Source organism: Pipistrellus kuhlii, unplaced genomic scaffold (assembly GCF_014108245.1).
Source record: "Pipistrellus kuhlii isolate mPipKuh1 unplaced genomic scaffold, mPipKuh1.p scaffold_m20_p_4, whole genome shotgun sequence".
Lineage (NCBI taxonomy): Eukaryota > Metazoa > Chordata > Mammalia > Chiroptera > Vespertilionidae > Pipistrellus > Pipistrellus kuhlii.
In genome coordinates, this window is record NW_023425540.1 from 35,558,469 (window position 1) to 35,576,437 (window position 17,969).

The 17,969-nt window shown below is 41.0% G+C and overlaps 1 protein-coding gene across 1 annotated transcript in view; it reads right to left on the minus strand.

Annotated features, from left to right (window-relative positions):
• The window catches only part of ANKRD31 (ankyrin repeat domain 31), an 82,171-nt gene extending 77,959 nt beyond the window's left edge, over nt 1-4,212 (minus strand). The window contains exon 1 of the mRNA XM_036410581.2: nt 3,895-4,212. Coding sequence (XP_036266474.1) covers nt 3,895-3,998 — 104 coding nt within the window. The 5' untranslated portion in view covers nt 3,999-4,212. The remainder of the gene's footprint in view (nt 1-3,894) is intronic.
• Between the last annotated feature and the right edge of the window lie 13,757 nt (nt 4,213-17,969).

Here is a 17,969-nt window from a genome sequence, read left to right on the forward strand (position 1 = left end):
ATTTACATAGTTACAGTTTGCAAAGGAAAGGCAAAATAAATGCCTGCTTCATCCTTTCTTTTTTATTTTGTGTATTTAAAAAAAATTTTTTTATTGATTTCAGAGAGGAAAGGAGGGGGAGATAGAGATAGAAACTTCAACAATAAAAACTGCTTCCTGTACCCCCTACTGGGGACCGAGCTCACAACCTGGGCATGTGCCCTTGACTTAAAATGGACCCAGCATTCTTCAGTCTACAGGCTGACGCTCTATCTACTGAGACAAACCAGCTAGGGCTGCTTCTTTCTCTTTCCTTATCAGTTTTCAGAATATTGAAGTATGTTTTTAAAGACCATTACAAACTCACCGATTTAAATCCACTGCTGTTATAATTCTTTTCAATGTTCAAATTGTCCCATTTTTAGCTAGTGAGAGCTTCTTCAAAGTGGCTCATGAACCCACTTATATCAACCCCAATGTGACTATATTTGGAAACAAGTCCTTAAAGGAGGCAATTAAGATTATAAGGGTGGAGCCCTAATCTAATATGACTGGTATCTAATAATCTGATTAGAAGAGAGGGATACACCAGGTATGCATGCACACAAAGACCATTCTATATAATAAAGAGGGAATATGCAAATTGACCATCACTCTACCACAAAGATGGCAGCACCCATGGTGGGGGTGGGGGTTTCTGTAACAAGATGGCTGTGCCTAAGCAGAGGCAGGGGTGGGGGATTCCTTAACACAAGATGGCTGCACCCACAGTGGAGGCCAAGTTCCCCTAATGAGTCTTAACAAGCTATCAGCAGGGACCTGAGGCTGCATCCTTCCATCGGTCCCCATGGGACTTGACAGGGGACCTTAGGCCACACACCCCATAATGGTGCCAAGTCTGGGTCTATCCCAATGTGATCTGGGTCTTGTGCGATTTTGAGGCGCTTGTAGGTGGGTGGGTTCTTACTCTGGGTCCCGCGATGTGCCCCAAACTCTGACAGGAATAAGATTTTTATATGCATTTTACTATTCTTTCATCTCTGCACTTCTATTATAGAGAAAGGGAAAATAGCAATATTAAAATATTTCCTCTAATTAATCCCTTTTTAATATGCATGAATTTTGTGCACCTGGCCACTAGTAGAATTAATAAAGCTTCAGGCAGCTGGGAGACAATATCAAAAAGTCTAACATTATTGTCATTTAAAGTTCCAAAAGAGAAGAAATTGGTACAGGAAAATATATATGAAGGAATTATAACTTCCCAAGTTTTGTGAAAGACATAAATTTACAGATTCAAGATCAATGAACCAAAAACAGGAAACAACACAAAGAAAATCATCATGCCTAGATACATCATAGTCAAACTGCTAACAACCAAAGATGGGCGGAGGAGCAGAGAAAGAAAGCAGACAGAAAAAAAAAGATGATATACCACAAATATAGGAATAGTGATTTAAATTGAAGAGGAGCTTGACAAAGGGGCAGCTAAAGAGAGTTTTTCTGGAGTGATGGAAATGTTCTGGATCTTGATTGTGGTGGTGGTTATAAGATTCCATGTATTAGTCAAAATGTTCTCTGGACACTAACAAGAGCAAATATTATTGTATGTGTATTCTATATAATAAAAGCATCGTATGCTGAAACCGGTTTGGCTCAGTGGTAGAGCGTCGGTCTGCGGACTGAAAGGTCCAGGGTTCGATTCCAATCAAGGGCATGTACATTGGTTGTGAGCACATCCCCAGTAGGGGGTGTGCAAGAGGCAGCTGGTCGATGGTTCTCTCTCATCGACGTTTCTAGCTCTCTATTTCTCTCCCTTCCTCTCTGTAAAAAATCAATAAAATATATATTTTTTAAAAAATGCATTGTATGCAAATTATCCCCTTGACCAGGAGTTCCCTGGGAGTTCGACCAGAAGGCGGGGTTGGCAAGGGGAAGGGAGGAAGGTCCTGACCAGCAGCAGGCAGGCACTAGGAACTCCCTAGTGTATGATTTCATGCACTGGGCCTCTAGTACATAAATAAGCCAGAAACCTGGTATATCCTCCAATTCTAATACACCACCACCTTCTGCCAAATTTACTCTCTAAAGATTTCTCAAATTTGCCCTTTTCCCCCCCATTCCCACTGTTTCTTCTTATTAATAGTTGAGGTCTCATTATCCCAGTGTGTTACTACTTGGATCTCAAAGCTAAGCTCTTATAAAAGGTGATCCCTTCTCTAATAGTGCCAACTTTCATCTGAAAGCTTGTTAGCAATGCGGAATCTCGGACCCCTCCAGATAACTCCTGGATTGGAATCCACAGTTTGCCAGGATTCCACAGTGATTTACAAGGGCATGAAAATTTGAAAAGCCCTAATCTAGCCCAGCCAGCGTGGCTCAGTGGTTGAGCATCCACTTATGAACCAGGAGGTCCTGGTTCATTTCCTGGTCAGGGCACATGCCTGGGTTTCGGGCTCCATCCCCAGTGGAGGGGCATTGCAGGAGGCAGCCAATCAGTGATTGTCTCATCATGGATGTTTCTCACTCTCTCTTCCCCTCCCTCTCTCAAAATAATATATATATATATATATATATATATATATATATATATATATATATATATATATTTTAAAGGAGTGGTGAAAATGGACATCCCTGTCTAAATGAATAAATAAAATAAAATAAAATGGCCTTAGTCTAGCACTTGCTGGAGTCAACAAAAATCTGAAAATGCTACTCCCCCACCTAACATCTCACAAGGACACATGCAGGACATCTGAGGCCCTTAGAAGATCTCACTCTACCAGGCTCATGTCCACCGCTCCCCGCCTCGGCATTCAGCACTTCAGTAAGAGTTATTAACTACATTCCAACAACACACATAACACGATGCTATGTCCCACAGCCACACCCTGGCCTAGAGCACCTCCTGTTCTTCACCTGGCCAATGCCTCACCCGGCTCCAAGCCTGTACTCCCAAGACAACCCTAACAAACTCTGACGGCCACCTAGGTTTCCATGGAAGACACCCTGTGCTCCCATCCCCACCCCGGGACTGCCCACATGACACTGACATTGTGTGTATGTGTCCTTCCTGGCCAAAGGCAGTGGCCTCCTCTCTCTTACCTTTTCCCTCAATCTAGCACCGAAAACGACATAGGTTCAAGAAGGTGTTGATGAACTAAACAACTGTCCTTTTTGATTCTTACAGAAGTATCGGTTTCCCATCACACATTCCTCTCCAGAGAGAATTTATGTTAACCATCTCCTAGACCTGAGCTACAAGCTGGCATTTGAGCTGTTTAGACCTACTACGTTTTTGCCTGTTCAAAAGGACTTAGGGCCTCAGGCTAAGAGTAAAGGTTAGATAGATTGATAGATAGATAGATAGATAGATAGATATTAAGGTGACCAGACATCCCGATTTTTAACAATTTGTCCCGCTGGACGTCTGGTCACCTTACTATATATATATATATACATATATATATACACACACACACACACATACATATATATACACACATATATATGTACAATATATATGTGTGTATATATATATATATACACTGATTTTTGCAGAGAGGAAGGGAGAGGGATAAAGAGCCAGAAACATCGACCAGCTGCCTCCTGCACACCTCCTACTGGGGATGTGCCCACAACCAAGGTACATGCCCTTGACCGGAATCGAACCTGGGACCTTTCAGTTTGCAGGGCAACGCTCTACCCACTGAGCGAACCGGTTTCGGCTTGTTTAGTGCCATACAGCCAGCTACTTCTAAAGCCCATTTTGTCTTACGTTGGGAGGGGGGCTGTGTCCTTATTCACAAGTTCTAAGCTCCGGCCTGGCTGCCTCACAAGGCCTCCCTCGGCCCCTTGGGGCCTGCCCCGCCTGCGGGCGGCCACTCTCTCCACCCCGGGGCGAAGGGTCACCTTCTCCAGGGCAGCGCCTCCTCCTCCAGGTCACTCTCCGTCACCGACCCGTCCACCACCGTCCCATCGCTGTCCCAGTCCAGGCCCGGGGCGCCCTGCTCCATCTTCACCTCGCACTGGGAGTCTTTCTCTGTCCTCTCTCTCCAATTCCCCCTTTCCCGCAAAAAACAAAACAAACAACAGAGAAAGACTCAGTGAGCGCCTCTCTAAATCGTGAGTTAAAAATAAGATTCCTGGCGGCAGCCTGGCCTAGCAACCGGTGTGCTGAGGAGACAGGGGGACCAGGAGCGTCGTGGAGGCCAGGCGGTCCCGCCCGGCTGAGTGGCCGCCCGCCGCCGGCAGGGGGAGCCGCGCGCCACGCGCGCTCTCCGCCCCCTCCCCCCGCCCACCTCCTCCCCCCGCTCACGTGGCCGGAAGTGGCCGGGGGCGCGCGCCGCCTCTGGCTTTCCGGTCTCGGTAGGCGTGGCCCGCTGCCCCGCGGCTTGCAGGTTAAATTCCCGTCCTCTGAGCCGGCCGGGTGGTGACGGCCGCCGCCGCGGGCAGACGGCGGGCGGAGCGCCCTAATGCCAGTGGCTGGGAGGGAGTCCGGGCGGCGTCCCCTGCGGAGCACCTGGTGCTCCGGAGACCCAGGCCCGAAGGAACTGTCCGCTCCTGCGGGTCCCAGCAGCGCGGGCCTCGGTCTGAGGGTCTGAGTGTGGTGGTCACATGCACCCAAAGGTTGCCAGTTGGACTTCTGGTCAGGCCACATGCCCAGGTTTCAAGTTTGATCCCTGGGAGACAACTGATTTTCTCCCTCTCTCCCTTCTTTTCTCTAAAGTCAGTAAGGAGATATTTTCTTAAAATTTCCTTTTTACACAACAGTAGAGTTATTAAGAAAGTTCACCTGTGAGCTTGCATGAAAAGATTTTGCCAAAACACATAAGATATTACTACAAAGCAAAACACCACCACATACACAGATCTCATTAATTGTTATGTGGAAATCGAATAGAAAATGGTCTCCCCTGACTCCGCAGCACTATAAATGGTTCCTCTATGGCTCTTCCAAATGCATGTAGCTGTCCCCTCCAACATGTACAGCCTTGATGGATGTTTATAAAAAGTTAAATAACCAAAATTTACACTGTAAGTCCATTATGGAAAACACATGCAACCCCAAAGAATCCTGTATTTTTCTTTTAAAATTGACAGATGAGGAAATAACCTGGATGGAATTTAAAATTACATAAGAAGATATAGTATTGGTCTGTAGTATTGGTCCGTGTACAATAGAGGAAAGATAAATTGGATTTAGCTCAAAGCTCTCTATTGCTTTGGGTTAATATCGTTTATTTTATTATTTTATCTTTTTCTTAAATAAAAAAATAGATTGTGTGTGTGTGTGTGTGTGTGTGTTTCCTTAATATCTTGGTTTAAAAATTGCTATTGTTTAGACTTACAGCTAAAAAAAAAAAAGTCTTGAGTACCCCAACCATCAATTATTGGTTGAGTAATAAAAACTATTGAAAGCAGTGTTTGTTTACAATCCTGGGTAATAGGTGCTCCCTCTCTGTTATTATCTCTGCATTTATTGAGCACTTCCTGTGAACTAAACAGGGATGGTACAGATAATACCTCTTGTCATTGTCTGAGCTCCTTGTCTCAGTGTAAGTTCAGTGACAGACAAGTAAATCCAGGGTTACAATGCAGTATGTTAAATAGGAGGCATGAACTGTTTATAAAAGTATGTCAACATCTTTTTATTATGAACAGGATATAGTAATGACCTCCTTTTTTATTTTGGATATTGTTAGTGTTTGTTTTCTTTTTTTCATCTTGATAGGGGGTCATCAACTTTAAAAAATATTTTTTTTTATACATTTCAGAGAGGGAGGGAGAGGGAGAGAGAGATAGAAACATCAATGATGAGAGAGAATCATTGATGGAGCCTGCAATGCAATCTGGGCATCGCTCAGACTGGGAATTGATCTGTGACCTCCTGGTTCATAGGTCCACACTTAACCACTGAGACATGCCAGCAAGGCCTTTCTCATTTTAAAGACTCAACTTTAAGCTTTGTTCTTTCTATTGTAAATTTGTTTATTATTTTACTGATTTATAATCTTATCTTTATTACTTATTTCTTTCTGCTTTCTTTAGGTTTAAAATTTGATGTACTTTTTAGCCTCCTGAGAAGGAAATGAAAGTAATTTCCTTATCTTCTTTTCTAATATATGCATTTAAAAGCACAGATTTCTCTCTAAATGCCACTTGAATAATACTTCACAAGTTTGAGTATGTTGAATCTTTATTATTCAGCTCAAAAGATTTTACAATTTCTTTGACTCATGGGTATGTGAAGGTGTATTATTTAATTTTCAAGATATGAGGCATTATTTTTGTGATTTATATCTTAACTAGAGGCCTGGTGCATGAAATTCATTCTCTGGGGGTGGGAGGTGTCCTTCAGCCCAGCCTGCACCCTCTACAATCTGGGACCACTAGGGGGATGTCAGTTTGCCAGTTTAGGCCCAATTCCTGTGGCAGTCAGACATCCCTCTCACAATCCAGGGCTGCTGGCTCCCAACCACTGGCCTGCCTGCCTCCCTGATTGCACCTAACCGCTTCTGCCTGCCCGCCTAATCAATCCCTAATCACTCCCCTGCCAGCCTGATCAATGCTTAACTGCCCTCCCCTGCAGGCCTGATCCCCCCAAACTGGCCTCCTTCCTCTGCTGGCCCAATCACCCCAACTGACCTCCCCTGCTGGCCTGGTAACCCCTAATTGCCCTCCCCTGCTGGCCTGATTGCCCACAACTTCCCCCCTTGCCAAGCATCTTTGTGGCAACCATCATGTGACCACATGGGGGTGGCCATCCTGTGTGAGGGTGTGATGGTCAATTTGCATATTACCTCTTTATTATATAGAAAGATTGCACAATAGTCAAAGAATACCTGACTATTCAAATGTTGATTGACTTCCTGCTAGGAAAGAAAGAAATTAACAGTCTTATTTTTTTATTACATATTCTTTTTGTAGTCCATAACCATCACTTAATATTTCTTAGTTATATTATTTTTATATTATCAAAGGTTATATTTATAGTTAAATACATTTATATATTTATAAGTAGTTACACAATCATATTTATATAATCACATTTTTATAATAATAATTTCTGTCAATTTAGTCTTTGTTTCATATTTATTTATTTATTTTTATGTATCAGTTTTTTTTTAAAATAAGTTTTTATTGTTCATATTATTACAAATGTTCCTTTTTTCCCCCCACCATTGCTCTCCTCCACCAGGTTCCCACCCCACCCTCTGCCCTTTCCCCACTCCCCATTGTCCTCATCCATAGGTGCACAGTTTATGTTCACTCTCTTCCCACGCCCCCATCTCCCCTTTTCCCCAAGAATCGTCAGTTCACTCCCCTTCCATTCCTCTGATTCTATTATATTCAACAGTTACTATTGTTCATCAGATTTTTTTTTTAATTTCCTTGGTTTTTAGATTCACTTGTTGATAGTTATATTATTTGTTGTTCATAATTTTTATCTTTATTTACTTTCTCTTCTGAAAGAACCCCCTTCAGCAATTCATATAATTCTGGTTTGGTGGTGATGAACTCCTTTAGCTTTTTTTTATTAGTGAAGCTCTTTATCTGACCCTCGATTCTGAGTGATAGCTTTGCTGGATAGATTATCTTTGGCTGTAGGTTCTTACTATTCATCACCTTGAATATTTCTTGCCATTCCCGTCTGGCCTGCATGGTTTCTGTTGAGAAGTCAGCTGACAATCGTATAGGTACTCCTTTATAGGTAACTACCTTCTTTGCTCTTGCTTCTTTTAATATTCTCGCTTTGTCTTTTGCTCTTGGAATTTTAATTATGATGTGTCTTGGAGTGGTCCTCTTTGGATTCCTTTTGTTTGGAGTTCTGTGCGCTTCCTGGACTTGTAAGTCTAATTCTTTCACCAGGTGGAGGAAGTTTTCTGTCACTATTTCTTTCAGTATGTCTTCGATATCTTGCTCTGTCTCATCTTCTGGGACCCCCATAATTCTGATGTTGGTTCGCTTGAAGTTGTCCCAGAGGTTTCTTACATTATCTTCAATTTTCTGGATTCTCATGCCTTCTAGCTTCTGTGGAGGAGTGTCTTCTGGCTCTTTATGTTCCAAATCTTTGACTTGATTCTTGCGATCTTCCCTTCTGTTTTTAGGACTCTGTAAAATATTTTTTATTTCAGACAATGTATTCTTTATTTCTTGTTGATCCCTTATCATTTCTTGATGACTCCTTATTAATTCTAGTTGATCTCTTTTCATATACTCATAGGTCTTATCCATCTTTTCTAGGAAATTCTTGAAAAACCTTATAAGTGTAGATTTGAACTCTATATCCAGACGCTTTTTGTCCTCCATTTCTTTCATTTGTGATCTATTTTGTTGTCGCATTTCGCAGTTACAGATGGGACGGGGTTTCAGGGTGGAGCCTGCAGCTTTGGCTTCCTTCAGCCCCGCCCTATGCGGGTCCTTCAGTCCTTGCTGCCGGCGCCTCTGAGAGAAAGGTGCCCTCGATTTTCACCTGCTGCCAAACAGTCTGCTCTCCCACAATGAGCCCGGTATTGGGGTTCAGTTCCATTGGAAGTGGAGTTGGAGGTGGCATTCAGAGCAGTCAGGAGACCCAGTCTCCTTCCCATCAGGGCAATCCTGCGGCACAGCCGACTGTCCCTTCTCTGCGCGCAGTGTGCGCATCGCTGGGACCTCCTTTGGCCACTTCCCCGGGGTTCCGCCTTACAGCCCGGCTCCCTGTGGCTGAGCCTGAGTCCCCGGGGTCTGGCCTAGAACTGGGGTTCAGAGCAGTCGGGGGGCCAGCACAGTCGGAGTTTTATCTCCTTCCTGCTTGGGAACACCCGCCAGGCACTCGGCCTCCCTCCTCTCTGGCTCCGTCCTCTCCGCGCGCCGTGTCTCCGTGTCTCCGTAACTTGGGCTTTCCCAGCTCCTCCGCGCCTCCTTCTGGTTTTCTCCTTGCTTCTCGCTGTAGAATTTCCAGTCAGTCAACCTTCCTGTAGATCTGGGCAATGTCCGTTTTATATTTTAGTTGTATTTTATTGAAATCGTGTGCGGCTGTGGCTAGGTGTTCACCTGGGCGCAGCCATCTTGGATCTCCCCTGTTTCATATTTAAATTCATATAAATTTGCCAGTCTTTTTACATTTTCTCCATCCTGAGTTTTAAATTTTCATTCATTCTTGTATCACTGAATTTTTTCAACAAGTAGCATTTCAATAGCACTCATAGGTATTGTACCTATTGAGTTTCTTTATCTTTAATAAGTCTGCCTTTTGCCTTTATACTTAAAGGATAACTTGTCCGGTTTCCCATAGATTTGGGTCACATATATTTTCCTTCCAAAAATGTGTACATTTGCCTAACTGGTTTGGCTCAGTGGATAGACTGTCGGCCTGTGGACTGAAAGGTCCCAGGTTCGATTCCAGTCAAGGGCATGTACCTTGGTTGCAGGCACATCCCCAGTAGGGAGTATGCAGAAGGCAGCTGATCGATGTTTCTCTCTCATCAATGTTTCTAACTCCCTATACCTCTCCCTTCCTCTCTGTAAAAAAATAAATTTTATGTATATATATATATATATATATATATATATATATATATATATTTATATATATATATTTTTAAATGTGTACATTCCTCCATTTTTTTTTCTAGCATTAGACTCCTTTTTGTCCTTTTAACACTCTTCCAAGTCATCTTTTTATTATCTGGATTCACCCATCTATACATTTTTAAAGAATGGCTCATAGTGTCATATTCCCTGAGTACTTTCAGGTGTAAGATTTTCTGCCAGCTGCATTTAAAGTTCAGTTCAACCTGGTTGAGTATAATATTCTTGGGTAATACATTTTCTCAGAGCTTACAGACACAACTTCATTGTATTCTGGTGTTAAATGCTGCTATAGAAAAATCAGAGATAAAGTATTTTTTTCTCTTATGATTTTGTGCCTAGTATCTGAAGAGTTCTTTATATATAAAGCTTAGCAACTGAACCAGACAATATCTTGATTACAACCATTCTCCCTTTCATTTTCTTTTTCTATTCCTCTACATGCCCTTTCAACTGGGAAGTCACTATGTTGAGTTCAAATATATGGATTTCTATTGTCTTTAGATGCTTTTAAAAACTTTTTCTGCTGAAACCGGTTTGGCTCAGTGGATAGAGCATCGTCCTGCGGACTGAAAGGTCCCAGGTTCGATTCTGGTCAAGGGCATGTACCTTGGTTGTGGGCACATCCCCAATGGGGGGTGTGCGAGAGGCAGCTGATTAATGTTTCTCTCTCTAATTGATGTTTCTAACTCTCTATCCCTGTCACTTCCTCTCTGTAAAAAATAAATAAATAAATTATATTTTAAAAATAAAAAATGAAATCAGTATTCCACACAACATAAAAAATAATGAGCTCATCACCTGCTAAGTTTCTGAAAGTGGGAATCAAGATATTTCCTATCTACCCAGATAGTATGGCTCAATGGTTAAGTGTTGACTTATAAACTAGGAAGTCACAGTTCAACTCCTAGTCAGGGCATATTCCCAGGTTGTGGGCTCAGTCCCCAGTGTGGGGCATACAGGAGGTAGCCGATCAATGATTTTCACTCATCATTGCTATTTCTATCTCTCCCTTTTCCTTTCCCCTCTGAAATATACATATATATTTCTACCTAATAGCATACACAATTGTCCTATTTAAAGAAATTTTATAAGATCTGGCATTGTATATTCAGACTTTTGCCATGTTAGGCATTGTTTTCAGCAAGCAGAAATTAGATACTTCAATGCAGCCAAGTCCATTGGTTGGCTTACTGAGTAGTTACCCCCAACCCCCTCTCCCTTGCTGTTTCTCCTAACAAAAATTTAAAAACCCAAATGCTCTATATCCCTGCTTCTCTTGAATTTAGGGGTGGCCATGTGACGGAGTCTAGCCAAGGAGACATAAGTAGAAGTCTTCTGAAAAAGTGGGAAATACTTTTTTTCTGATAAAAGAAACAAGTCAGATTGTATGCCCCTTCATCCTATTCCTCCTTTGAACTATAGGAGGATTGGAGTCGCGGGAGGGTGGGTGCAAAACTTTTCTCACCTTTCCTAGCGTCTCTGACTGGGCCTAAGAATTAAGTTGCCATAAGACAGATAAAAGGAAGAAAAGCATGCATATTTTACTTTTACATTTACATGAGAACCTTCTAGGAAAGTGAAGACCCAAAAAGCATTTCGAACTAAGTACTTACTAGTACACACTAAGTTGAACATAGAGTAGTAATTGTGAAAGCATAACTAAAATATATGGGGAAGCGAAGGGAAGATAGGGCTATTTATAACAAAGTCTGTTTATATAGGTTTCACTTGGTCTCAGCTCCTTATCTCTGATGAAAACGTCCTTCTCCTCTTGGTACAGGGAGGGCATCTTTTACAAGGGAATTTTGTCTCCTGCTTTCAGGAGTAAAAGGAGAGATCCAAGTGTCCTTTTTGCATCAGCTAATCTTTTAATTCCTGTAGTTCAAAAGAATCCTTTATACGAGAGATGCAAATCAAAACAACAATGCGGTACCATCTCACACCTGTCAGAATGGCCAACATCAACAAATCGACAAACGACAAGTGTTGGCGAGGTTGCGGAGAAAAAGGAACCCTCGTGCACTGCTGGTGGGAATGCAGACTGGTGCAACCACTGTGGAGAACAGTGTGGAGTTTCCTCAAAAAACTGAAAATGGAACTCCCATTTGACCCAGTAATCCCACTCCTAGGAATATATCCCAAGAAACTAGAAACACCAATCAGAAAGGATATATGCACCCCTATGTTCATAGCAGCACAATCTACAATAGCCAGAATTTGGAAACAGCCTAGGTGCCCGTCAGCAGATGATTGGATCCAAAAACTATGGTACATCTACACAATGGAATACTATGCTGCCATAAAGAAGAAGGAATTCTCATCATTTGCAGCAACCTGGATGGAATTGGAGAACATCATGCTGAGTGAAATAAGCCAATCAATGAAAGAGAAACACCACATGACCTCACTCATTTGTGGATAATAAAGAGCATTATAAACTGATGAACCAAAAGATAGATATAGAGACAGTAAAGCAACAAGCAGATTATCAAATTACAGCGGGGAGGGGAGGAGGATCTGGGGGAGATAATAGATAAACCGAAGGACTTGTATACATGCATATAAGTACAACCAATGGACATAAAACTATGGGGATGGAGGGGATATGGGGGAGGGAGGGGGGCAAAAAAAATCATTAAAATATGTAAAAAAAAATAAATTAATTAAAAAAAAAAAAAAAGAATCCTTATGCCAAAGTGGTATACTTTAGGGTAGCACATTCTGCTACTCTCCAGAACCTGTGTGTGACACCTGGAGCTTCAGCAGCCAGCTTGGAACCATGGGTAAAGGCCAGCAGAACCAAAGAGATGGTATACCTATCACTGTTGAGCTGCTGGACCAAAGCTGGTAACCACCTATCTGCAGATTTCTTGCTATAAGAGGGGGGGAATAATGTTTAAGACTCTGTAAGTTAAATTCTCCATTACTTGCAGTTGAAATGGATCATAAAAATGAACCCTTGAAACCTATGTAATCTTATAAACCAATGTCATCCCAATAAATTTAATAAGAAGAAAGGAATGAAATGAATAATTCAAAGGCAACTCCTTCAAAGATTGATTGCCTTAGTGCAGAGAAATACTTCCTGGTATTTAGGAAATAACACAAAATGGAAAGTCTAGTAGTTATGCTGCCTTCAATTGTTTTCTAATCACAAGTACTTCCACAAGTTGAAGTCCTTAATCATGAAAACCATATCATTCACCTTATTTAAAATTTCCACAATCCTTGTTTGAGTAGGTCTGGCCAATCAGAAAAGTATTTTGTAAATGCAATATTCTTTATATGAGGCACTAGAGCTCCAGATAAGGTACACCCTTAGAATCTACAAACATTTCAGAACATACTATTCTTTAGAATCAAACAAAAAAACCAATGTGATTCACTAAGTGACTCACCCTAAGGGAGAGTTTATAGATGTGTGGCTGCAGAGAATATAGTCATTGGTCAAAAGATTAAATTGGATCTACACCTCACACTATACCCAAGAAGAGAATCCAAAGGAATCAGAGGTCGTAATGTAAAGAACAAAACCAAACAAGCACTAAAACACTGATGAATTCCTTTATAACCTGGGTGTGGGCAAGACTTTTGAACTATAATTCAAAATCCAAATGTAATAAAAGACTGCATTTTTTACAAAAACTTTATGTAGCAAAAATCACCAGAAGCAAAATCAAAAGACAAAGTGGAAGACACTACTTGCAAAATACATCACAAGTAAAGGGCTAATAGTCATAACAACAAGCACATCTGTAATATAATAGCTTAGATTAGATTAGAACAGCATAGATTAGAACAGCAATTTTCAACCTTTTTCGTCTCGTGGCACACATAAACGAATTACTAAAATTCTGCAGCACACCAAAAAATATATTTTTTGCTGATCTGACAAAAAAAAAAAGGTATGATTTTGGTTCATTCACAGCTATTGTTGTGTTGGCTGTTGTCATTTTTTAATTTGACAATCTAAGGAAAAAGAAGTCAGGTGCCTCTGACTAACTAGTTAGGTATTGCATGTTGTAAAAATTCTTGAGGCACACCATTATGCCTTTGGCAGCACGTTGGTTGAAAAATCGCTGGATTAAGTCAGGGGAAAACAAGTATCACATGATCTCACTCATATGTGGAATCTAATAAACAAAATAAACTGATGAATGGAGTGAATCCGGAGACCTGGAAGCATGGAATAGAGTATGGAATCTCAGAGGGTGAGTGGGTGGGAGGTGATCAACCAAAGAACTTGTATGCATATATACATAACCCATGGACACAGACAATAAGGTGGTAAAGGCCTGGGGTGGGGGACAGAGACAGGCTGGAGGGGGTCAATGGGTGAAAAATGGGACATATGTAATATTTTCAACAATAAAGATTAAATTAAAAAAAGAAAAAAAAAAGAAAATCACTGGATTAGAGCAACCTTTAGGCAAACAGGAACACATTAGCATTAGCTACCTAATTCTCATTCGTTTTAGGATTTCATAGTTAGATCTTATAAATAGAAAGTCTGGAATGCTTAATTATCTATTGACAGTTCTTCTAATAGTCTGGGGTCTTAAATGTGGTGGGCACAATAATTTCTACCAATATTAAAATGAAATATGCACACTATTTTATGATATATAAAGAGATTTCATGAATATTTTTGACTCTGACAGTCTCCCTTTCATATGATTTTAAAAAAAAGTCTTGCTATCCTGATAGAGTTTCTTTTTTACACTGATTTTAAAGACCTTAACTTCCACAAATAATATGCCCCTTCTGTGTGACAAAGATGAGATTTTTAGATATCAGAAATATTTGTAACTCCACCTGTACAGCTTCTTGAATTCCTATTTAACTGTCCGTTAGCTTTCTTGTCCTTTCTTTGAAATGCTTTTTCAAGAAATATTTGTTGGTTTCACTTGACAAGTTCCTACCTAACAGTATTATAAGTCATGGTTTCATTATTTTTAGAATCGTCAACAATTATATGTTGGTCATTTTCCATGTGTAAGCTAGAGTACTTACTGTTAGGTTTGACTGAGCAATTGAATTGATAGCCCTCCCTCTGGAACTGGCTTTTCAGGTCATTTCACTATGGACATTCCCTTTGACCACATTTCACTTGTGGTGAGCACATTCCATTATTTCTCCTCCGGGTATGCATAAAGTCTCCACCCAGAAAAAAGCCCACCAAAAGTCCTTCTGGAGCCATCCAGGCTCAGCTATCTGGTGTGCATATGATGGAATAAATTCATAATTCCTCACCATTCTGGCCTCATGCATTCCTCTTTTGGGGACCTAACACTTACTAGCTTAAAAATGTTGATGGCCACCTGGCCAGCAGCGTGGCTCAAAGGTTGAATGTTGACATATGAACCAGGAGGTCATGGGTTCAATTGTCAGGGCACCTGTTCGGGTTTCTGGCTAAGTCCCTAGTAGAGGGCAGGCAGAAGGCAGCTGTTCGATGTCTCTCTCTCTCTCTCTCTCTCTCTCTCTCTCTCTCTCTCTCTCTCTCTCTCTCAAAATCAATACAAAAATATTTATAACAAATTCATAAGAGTTCACTTCACTCTTATCAACTGAGACCAGGAGAAAGTTTGTTATTGAAGGAGAAATAGTGGTACTCATACTTGGGTCAGAATTTGTATTATGCTAATACAAAAGATGGTAAGTGTAGTGGTTTACACTGTGTGCTTAGGAGCCTGATTTCAAAGTTCATATTCCCACCCTGCCATTTGTATGCTGTGGGAATTTAGGCGGGTTACTTAATTTCTCCTTTTATATAACTTCATCATTTGTAAAATAGAAGTGCTACTCTGTTTCCCCAAAAATAAGACAGTGTCTTATATTAATTTTTGCTCCCATAGATGCGCTAGATCTTATTTTCAGGGGATGTCTTATTTTTCCATGTGCTAGGTCTTATTTTCGGAGGATGTCTTATTTTCAGGGAAACACGGTACTAATGCTTTCCTCATAGAACTATTATGAGAATTATAGAAGCAAATAAAAATAAAGCACTTATAAAAGGGCTGGTACAGAGAAAGAGCTTTATTATTAATATTGTCGTTTGCCAAGAACCAATTCCAGCATGTAATAATTACAAGAATTTCACCAAAAGGTTGGTGAAGCTTGGGCAGCTCAACAAGGGTGAGCCACATATGTAGTTTACCTGTATAAATGCTAAATGGCACTTCCCCCAAATCTGAATAGGATAATTGTTTGCTGCCAGACAGCTCAGGGCATTTTATTGCCTCCTATTGGCCAAAACACCTGAACAGATGTAGCCTATTTCACAAACTGACAATGCTTCTGTAACCTTACCCTTTGAAGTGTATATTTCCACCTTGTCTTAGGATAAATTGTGTTAAATAAATAGCATGGGTCCCTAGACAAGGCAGTAGTCTTCAGTTCCTTTAGCTGAAGATCCTCTAACCTCCAATGCCCTTCAAAATTATCTTTTGTCTTTGGACTCCTTCTCAAACCTACGCATCAGCCCCTTTCTCCAGATTGGTGAACCCCTTGTTAAGGCTGGGATAAGAACCCCAGCAGTTGCTATAATTCCCTATCTTAAAGTAGGACCCATGACAATAAAAAGAAGGAAAAGTGAAGGTGGAGGTCTAACATGTTTACACAGTAAATGCTAAGGGCAATGTGAATTAAGATTGCACTAGGGGTCATTCATTACTTTAAAATAGGCTCTTAAAATTATATTTCCTTGCTCTGAGGGTAAACCACAAGAGAAGAAGGCACATAGATTCCATTGACACCATCCCTCATGCCTCCATGTCGTGTCCAGGACAAAGTTTGTGATTTATCATTAAATACACATTATTAGTTTAGTGTAATAAAAGATTCTTTTTAAATATACTTTGGAAATCATACAGAAGTTTTTTAAGAACCTAAAACAAGCCCTGTCCACTGTGGCTCTATTGGTTGGAGCGTCATTCTGTACATTGAAAGGTTTCTGTTTCCATTCCCCATCAGGGCACATACCCAGATGGTGGTGGGTTTGATCCATGGTTGGGGTGCGTATTATCCTCCATTGTCTCCCCCACCCCCAACCGCACCATCCCCTGCCAGCATGGGGCAGTTCTCTGAAATGTGCCTCTCCAGTGTCTTCTCTGCATTTCCTCTGCTCTCCCTTTGCTAAGGCCTTTATTATCTCTTACCTAAAATAGTGCAATGCTAGCAGCTTCTCCTAACTCGTCTTTCTACTCTTGGTGCTTCCACCCTCCGATCCTATTACGTATTCCATAGGCCTGCCTCCAAAGTATCAAGTTACCCATTGTCTACTAGGTTAAAAAACTGGACACCACCAATATTGCCCCACCCCACATTTCCTGCATATCTCTCACTACTTCCCTGTGCCATCCCTACATTACAGCCCAAAGAGTCATACTCAGTACCTTTTTTCAGTCACACACAGTACTTTTTTACCTCCCTGCATATAAGTCTTTGTTTAATATAGATATGCCTGTGCATTTTTAAAAAATATATATTTTATTGATTTTTTCACAGAGAGGAAGAGAGAGGGATAGAGAGCTTGAAACATCGATGAGAGAGAAACATCAACCAGCTGCCTCCTGAACGCCCTCTACTGGGGACGTGCCCACAACCAATGTACATGCCTTGACCGGAATCGAACCGACGCTCTATCCACTGAGCCAAACCGGTTTTGGCATGCCTGTGCAATTTAATTGTTGAAATCTTAACTATCCTGTAAGGACCATTTCATATACCACCTTATTTTCTGATTCCCTCAAACACACTTTATCTCTCCCTACTGTGAATACCCCAAATTTGCATGATATTCTGGGATTTGTGAAAATTTATTTAGAACAGGAATTGTAACCCATTCAATTTTTAAAGACTTGTATGTATTTTGAAACACAGACCCTAGGAAATACTACCTATTCACACAGTGGGAGTTTGTTTTGTTTTTGTTTTTGTTTTTTTCATTGCTTTTTAAAGAGGGTGAAGGGAGAGATGGAAGGGGGTGGGGAGAGAGAGAGAGAGAAACATTGATGTGAGAGAAACATACCTATTGATTCCCTTCCAAATGAGACCCAACCAGGGCAGGGGATCCAACCTGCAAACTCAGGTATGTGCCCTTGCCTGGGAATTGAACCCATGACCCTTTGGTGGGTGGGCTGGCACTCTAACCATTGTGCAACACCAGCAAGGGCCACAGTGGAAGTTTTAATAAACCATTATCCTGTTAAATTCTCATAATCCTTGTAAAATAGATATTATCTCCTTTTACAAAGATAAATGGTTAAGCAACTTGCTGCAGATCACATAGACAATAATTGAAAAAAATGAGGATTTGAACTCAGATCTAAAACTTATGCTGGTTCTACTATACTCCACTGCTTCAGTGTGAGACCTTTATTCATATCTCTTGACTAGATCCTTTTGGAATG